At 46.2% G+C, this 6923-nt stretch overlaps 1 protein-coding gene across 2 annotated transcripts; it reads left to right on the top strand.

Annotated features, from left to right (window-relative positions):
• The first annotated feature begins 155 nt into the window (after positions 1–155).
• Positions 156–6350, top strand: LOC139421162 (flagellar attachment zone protein 1-like). Of its 2 annotated transcripts, none has more exons than XM_071171773.1 (4): positions 156–325; positions 1728–3614; positions 3728–3855; positions 4788–6350. In XM_071171773.1, the coding sequence occupies exons 2-4, from the start codon at positions 1748–1750 to the stop codon at positions 5250–5252; spliced, it is 2460 nt and encodes an 819-aa protein (XP_071027874.1). In that variant the 5' UTR covers positions 156–325; positions 1728–1747; the 3' UTR covers positions 5253–6350. The 2 variants fall into 2 exon arrangements, with proteins under 2 accessions (XP_071027874.1, XP_071027875.1); XM_071171774.1 differs by having other exon boundaries at positions 191–325; positions 1715–3614; positions 4788–6348.
• Positions 6351–6923: the final 573 nt, after the last annotated feature.

The following is a 6923-nucleotide window of genomic DNA, read 5'->3' as shown; positions in this document are numbered from 1 at the left end:
CAGACTTTCTGGCATTATTGCCATGGCTTGTGGAATTTCAATTCAACTAAACTCATATTTAACTTTCTTCTCAGCCAGGAGCCAGGTCTACATTGTCATTGCTGGGCCGTTCGCGTTGATAAGAGCGGGGGCGCGCAAACGATAGGAAGCACCCCACCCTCAAGAGCACGAAGCCTTGCGCGTGCTCAAGAGACAGTAGTTTCCGTTTTGTTTCCTGCGTGTTGTGGGCAGATTTCTGCGCGGAGCGCCTACTCTCCACTGCTTGCCAGCTTTGAAAACGCTTAAATTGCAGAGTCAGCGGCATACTCCTGACACAACAGGCACGGTAAGAAACATCCGTCGGTAATCTCGTCCCATTCATAGCAATATGGTAGTTATCCTAAATCGCCCGATTAGAAGCTGCTGTCATATAGTACGATCTTGGAACTTGACTGACGTGATCAAAATTTTCAGAAATAGTCGCATTTCAGACATACAATTTCTTTAGCTTTGAAATAGGCTACCGTTATTGTTCAAATGTGGCATCTAAATCTGGACATGACATTGCCACGCCGAATTAGTTTTATCTGTAGCGTGGTGATTGCATTGCAGCCACTCCCCGTTTCACCATTTCATTGTTAGATGATAGTAGTCGCGTTTACACCGTTGCACTTTAAACATTATTCTCATCTGACTGTTTTTTACTAAATATTCACTTCCTATAAATATTGGCATTTGAGCTGATTCGAATGTCGTTTTGTTTCTTGGGCAACTTTTCTAGCCTGTAACGGGATGACCATGATTTTTTTTGTTTTGTCGTCTAATTTCACCAACTGTCTGTTACTCAAAAATTATCATTTCTGCGTACTTTTCTTGGTGTTACTTGCGATTTTTTTATTCAAGTGCGTTTTAAAGAGGCTATACGAGCCCTTGTCCACACAAAAGGTTGGTTTAATCAGTCGCAGGTGTTCATTTCTCACCCCGGCCTAGTCTTCGGCGGTTGAGCACGCCTCTACTTTTTATTCGCCAATTTTGCGTAGCCTATATCTGAATCTTTTTCATTAATCAATCCAATTCCGTACTAAATTGGTGATGCATATTTGATCGGTTTTATGGATGAATGTTCATGCATTCTAATTGACGTTTGTTTCTTTCCCAGTTACGTCTTCCCCACCTAACGTTACACGTATAATGCAGCCGGTTATGTGGATGTTTTGAGAATTGAGCCATGAAGGCATACATTACACACATCCTCGTCTCACACACCACTCCAAATATGCCAGCTGTGCTTAAACCATGTATTAATCAGGTCGATAGAGCCAAGCCAACCACCCAATGCCTTTGTCAAACCTGGCAGAGGCCTTGCCCACGATGAGCACTGAGTCGGCAGGACTCGAGGGGCGACACAGCGAAACCGCTGCAGTGCAGTAATTAAATAAGGAATCTGCTGCGCCCTTTAACGCTTATTAGAAATACCAAAGTATATCATTTGACTCCCTCACTAAGATAAGTGTGGTATCACAAATATTTGCACAAGGGAAGAGTTGTCAAATTTCGTCCTTTTTTTTAACAGCTTGAAGTTTAAATGAATTCCAGCGCCATTGCATTGTTTGTATGCTGTACAGTTTTATTTTGATAAAGTTCCTGTTTTCCCTAAGTATTGAATTTGTATGAGTTTCATTTGTATCATATCATTGCATGTATTTTCACGTTGAAAATCTTTTGTCTAAACCAGTGTTTATCATTAGGTCCATTGAGGAACCCAGATATGGATGCTGAGCAGAACCAGGTGTTGGACACCGCGTCAGAGACTCGAGAGCAACAGGAGACGGGAGCAGAAGACTGCCCCCAGTCACAACACGACTCTCCAATAGATCCTGCAGAATCTCCAGTGACTAGGCAAGAAATGGAGCATTTGCAAGATGTGGTTACAGAATCAGGACCGTCAGAAGAAACGCAAGAGACGGCGCCTAAAGCAGAAAAATCCCCAATGAAAATGGTTGTATCTCCTGAGAAGGTTCCAGAGACCTCTACAGAAGTTGTGACTAAAGCAGAGAAGTACCCAGAAAAACAACCAGAACTAGAGAGCTCAACAGAGGTCTCTGAGCCAGCTACAGCAATGTACGTAGAACGCGAAAACATCCAGACCGCAGAGCCTAAAAAGCAGCCAATGCCAGAGAGAACACCAGAGCCTCTAGCAGAGAATAACATTGAAACTGCGCCAGAGAAAATAGCAGAACCCGTCCCAGAGGCTGTTAAACTGTCTGAGCAGGCAGCGCCCGAGCTTGTCACACAGCCAGAATCTGAGGACGTGAAACTGCTCGAACCAGAAGAGAAAGGGCCTGAGGAATCTGAGAAGCAGGCAGAATCTGGTATTGTGTTGGAGGTGGTGCCAGAGATGCCAGCGGAGCCTGAAACTGTAAAGGAAGTGGAGGCAGACAGGGCGACCGACGCTGAAATTGTACCGGAACCAGAGCCAAAGAAATCAGTAGCGGCTGAGACTGTGAAGATGGTGGAAGCAGAGAAACTGGTAGCGGCTGAGACTGTGAAGATGGTGGAAGCAGAGAAACCGGTAGCGGCTGAGACTGTGAAGATGGTGGAAGCAGAGAAACCGGTAGCGGCTGAGACTGTGAAGATGGTGGAAGCAGAGAAACCGGTAGCGGCTGAGACTGTGAAGATGGTGGAAGCAGAGAAACCGGTAGCGGCTGAGACTGTGAAGATGGTGGAAGCAGAGAAGCCGGTAGCGGCTGAGACTGTGAAGATGGTGGAAGCAGAGAAACCGGTAGCGGCTGAGACTGTGAAGATGGTGGAAGCAGAGAAGCCGGTAGCGGCTGAGACTGTGAAGATGGTGGAAGCAGAGAAACCGGTAGCGGCTGAGACTGTGAAGATGGTGGAAGCAGAGAAGCCGGTAGCGGCTGAGACTGTGATGGAAAAGAAACTGGTAGAAGCTGAAATTGAAAAAGAAGTCGAGTCAGAGAAACAGGCAGAAGGTGATGCAGTGGAGCAGCAGAAGGCAGAAGTTGTCGAGCAGGTCCCTGCCCCTGGCACTTTGTCTTTCGCTTTCCTGGAGCATGAGCAGACCAAAGCCACCCTTCGCACCTCTCGCACTCTAATCATCCTCCGAGGCCTCCCCGGCAGCGGCAAGAGCCTCTTGGCACGTGCTATTGCAGATAGCTACCAGGGTCTCTGCACTGTCTGCTGTGCTGATGACCATGGTGTGAAACCGGAGAGTCCAGAAGCATCGGCAGATGGGTACAAGGCTTTTGACGATGCTGTGGTAGCCTGCTGCAGTGTAGGAACATCTGCTCAAGTGATTGTGGTGGATGACACCAACCATACCCATGATCGGCTGGCCCGTCTGGGGGAGGTAGCAGAGCAGCACCGGCTGGTGGCCATGTTTCTGGAGCCCCGCACTGAGTGGAGCAGAGACTTGCCACAGTTGGCCAAGAGAACTCTGCGGGGGCTAGAGGAATCCCAGATCCAGGCCATGAAAGTTCCTCTTGAGGAGACATCCCTGCCCCTTTTCTTTGGCTGGTTCCTTCTCCCTGGCATCCAGGACAAGGTCAGGTGCACGTCCATGGATTTCCTGAAGACATTGGACACGCTTGAGGCCTTCAAGAAGCACTTGCCTGACTGTGAGTTCAGCACAACTGTCTTGTGATACACACAATTATATTGTTTATATCTAAATCAGATTTTAGTCTCTTGAGCTTGACTGTGACAACTGAGCTTGCTTTGTTTTTTTCAGTCACTGTTGAGGCTGAGAAAGAGGTGGACCTGGAGCAGTATTTCCAAGCCAATGGCGTTCTTCATTGCACTACCAAATTCTGTGACTATGGCAAGGCTGAGGGAGCCAAGGAATATGCAGACAAACCAGTAAGTCTGAAAGAATATTGAACAAAAATAAAACGCAACAATTTCAACGATTTTACCGAGTTACAGCTCATATAAAGAAATCACTCGATTTAAATATATTAATTTAAGCCCTAATCTATGGATTTCATATGACTGGGCAGGGGTGCAGTGGTGGGCCTCCCACTTGGGAGCCGGGCCCAGCCGATCAGAATGTTTTCCCCCATAAAATGGTTTTGTTACAGACAAATACTAATCTGTTTCATCAGCAGTCCAGGTGGCTGGTCTCATACAATCTCGCAGGTGAAAAAGCCGGATGTGGAGGTCCTGGGCTGCCATAGTTACATGTGGTCAGCGGTTGTGAGGCCGGTTGGCCGTACTGCCAAATTCTCTAAAATCATGTTGGAGGCAGCTTATGCTAGAGAAATTAACATTCAATTCTCTGGCAACAACTCTGGTGGACATTCCTGCAGTCAACATGCCAATTGCATGCTCCCTCAACTTCTGTGGCATTGTTGTAACAGAACTGCAAATTAGTGGCCTTTTGTCTCCAGCACAAGGTGCACCTGTGTAATGATCATGCTGTTTAATCAGCTTCTTGAAATCCACACCTGTCAGGTGGATGGATTATCTTGGTAAAGGAGACATGCTCACAAACGGATATAATATAAACAAATGTGTGCACAAAATAAGCCTTTTGTGCGTTTGGATAATTTCTTATTTCAACTCATGAAACATGGGGCAAACTTGACATGTTGCTTTTATATTTTTGTTTGGTGTATATTGGTGATGGGAAATATTTGTAAAATGCATCCTCATCCTATTAACCCATTTACTACACAGCTCAAATTGGCCTTGTTTTATGAATTTAAAATCTGACCTGTGCGTTGTTTAAATGCATTTTCACTTTTCGGGGGACCATTTTGAAACAACCTCTTTCTCTTTTCCCACTCTAGATTGTTAAAGAGTTGTATGGCTCTGCGTTCGAGCTGTCCCTCAGTGCCCTCTTCGTCACACCTCGCACTGTTGGTGCCCGGGTTTCACTCTCTGAGGATCAGTTAACCCTGTGGCCTGCCGACGCTGAGAAGGAGGCAGTCCCTCTAGTCCCGGCTGCCGCCACCCTGCCCGCAGGCAGCCGTGCCCACATCACCCTGGGCTGTGCGGAGGGGGTTGAGCCACAGCAGACTGGCTTTGACCTGCTGGAGATCCTAGCGCTGCAGAAAGAGGGTCAGGAGGGAGAGCTGGTGGAGGAGATGGAGCTCGGCTCCCTGGCCTACTACGGCAAGGGGAGGTGGCTGCTCAGTCTGAGGGAGCCCGTCTCCGCCCAGGCTTGCTTCTCCAGCTTCTACGGGCCCAAGAAGGCCGACACGACCAAGAAAGACGGGGACAAGAAGAAGAAGCAAAAGTGCACCATACTGTAAAGGAGAGGGGGAAGGTGGTGGTAATGGATGGCTCGGGATGAGTGGCGTACTAGTGTTCTGATTTGTCTGTGGGGAGGTTTGTGTTTGTGCTACTTTTGGGGTTTGGGAGGCGTCTTGGCTATACACCCCAAATCCACAAGCTGTGTGCCTTTCTCTATTGCTTTGCTGCACAACCCAAGAGGCCTTTAAACCACAGTTTAGGTCAAGCTTAGCATCTTGTTCAGTGTCTTGTCATGCGTTTTAGTGCCATAGTTGCAATTGGATAGGATTTCTGTAGACAAGGCCTGATTTCATGGCTCAGATGTAGTACTGCTGTACCTAGTACCGCTTCTCCCCGTTTGTGACCACTATTTTTCCCTACTCAATTCACGTCTAACACTATATACAACCCCTTCCGCATATGTCAGTGTTAAGCATTTAGATGTGTTTTCATGTTTGGTGTGAGTGGCTCAAATAGTATTTTCATCGCATGCCAGATTTTTCAGTTTAGCTGATGTAGTTCTAGTCATGATTAGCTTCTTTGCAAAAAGTTGCACATCTCTTTCAGTAATTTCTCGTGACACTGGTCATTTCCTGTGATTTAGTCAGTCGGCCCTGTCATGTGTTTGCATTTGTATGTGTGTGTTTAGTACGAAGGAAAGAGCTGGGTAATTTCATAAGTAGCTCATGGGCCAAAAGGGTGTCTGTGTGCTTGATTTGATGAACTGTGAATGTCATTCATCGAGGTCATTCCTAATTAACTATTTTTGCACGATGCAGCAGAAATCAAAGGGAGAATGCTGATGAATGTGCAGTTTGTTTCATTAGCTGGCACTTACTTGGTACTTATCAAATGCTGTGAAACCAAGGCCACAATTTGCAATATTCTGTAGTATAGGTGACTGCAGCCTGGGATCATCCCTCTTTCTGTCAACCATAGTTTTCGCATGTCAAGTTGTATGTATTCACTGTCTTTTCATGACTGATGTGTAGGTCTCTTAGGGCAAAGCCATGCTTGTGTATTTCTTCCAATGAGTCACTATTTTTGCACATGTTTTGTACACTTAATAAAGGAATTTGTTTTGCGGCAAATATTGTCTAATGCAATTTATACTGTTACACCCTGTTCAAGACTGTTTCTTCATCTCTACACCATTGGTGAATTAAGCATGTAAATCTCAGTGAGACATAAGTGGGATGCCAGCAAAGCCACAACACTATAAATCAAATGTATTTATATAGCCCTTCGTACATCAGCTGATATCTCAAAGTGCTGTACAGAAACCCAGCCTAAAACCCCAAACGGCAAGCAATGCAGTTGTAGAAGCACGTTGGCTAGGAAAGGCCAAAACCTAGGAAGAAACCGAGAGGAACCAGGCTATGAGGGGTGGCCAGTCCTCTTCTGGCTGTGCTGGGTAGAGATTATAACAACATGGCCAAGATGTTCATAAATGACCAGCATGGTCAAATAATAGGTCTGGGACAGGTAGCACGTCCGGTGAACAGGTCAGGATTGCATAGCCGCAGGCAGAATGTATACAATACATTAATTGCGCCTATACCACTGCTACAGCTGGCTATCAGCGGAGCCTTGTCTGACAGCGACACAGTTCATTCGGCCTCATTTACTGCCTTTAAATTTAACAATGTTTTAAATGGCTCATGGCTGACTTGCTTAAAGAAATGTGGTTT

The sequence above is a fragment of the Oncorhynchus clarkii genome, chromosome 12 (assembly GCF_045791955.1).
Source record: "Oncorhynchus clarkii lewisi isolate Uvic-CL-2024 chromosome 12, UVic_Ocla_1.0, whole genome shotgun sequence".
NCBI classification, from domain to species: domain Eukaryota; kingdom Metazoa; phylum Chordata; class Actinopteri; order Salmoniformes; family Salmonidae; genus Oncorhynchus; species Oncorhynchus clarkii.
Note: the sequence above shows the minus strand (reverse complement) of the source record. Positions and strands in the feature narration are given on the sequence as shown.

What these genes read in the sequence shown, in the direction of transcription:
- LOC139421162 (XM_071171773.1), top strand. Translation starts at nt 1,748, where the DNA reads ATGGATGCTGAGCAGAACCAGGTGTTGGACACCGCGTCAGAGACTCGA. An exon ending in CAAGAAGCACTTGCCTGACT is followed by an intron (nt 3,615 to 3,727) that starts GTGAGTTCAGCA and finishes TGTTTTTTTCAG; the next exon opens with TCACTGTTGAGGCTGAGAAA. An exon ending in AGGAATATGCAGACAAACCA is followed by an intron (nt 3,856 to 4,787) that starts GTAAGTCTGAAA and finishes TTCCCACTCTAG; the next exon opens with ATTGTTAAAGAGTTGTATGG.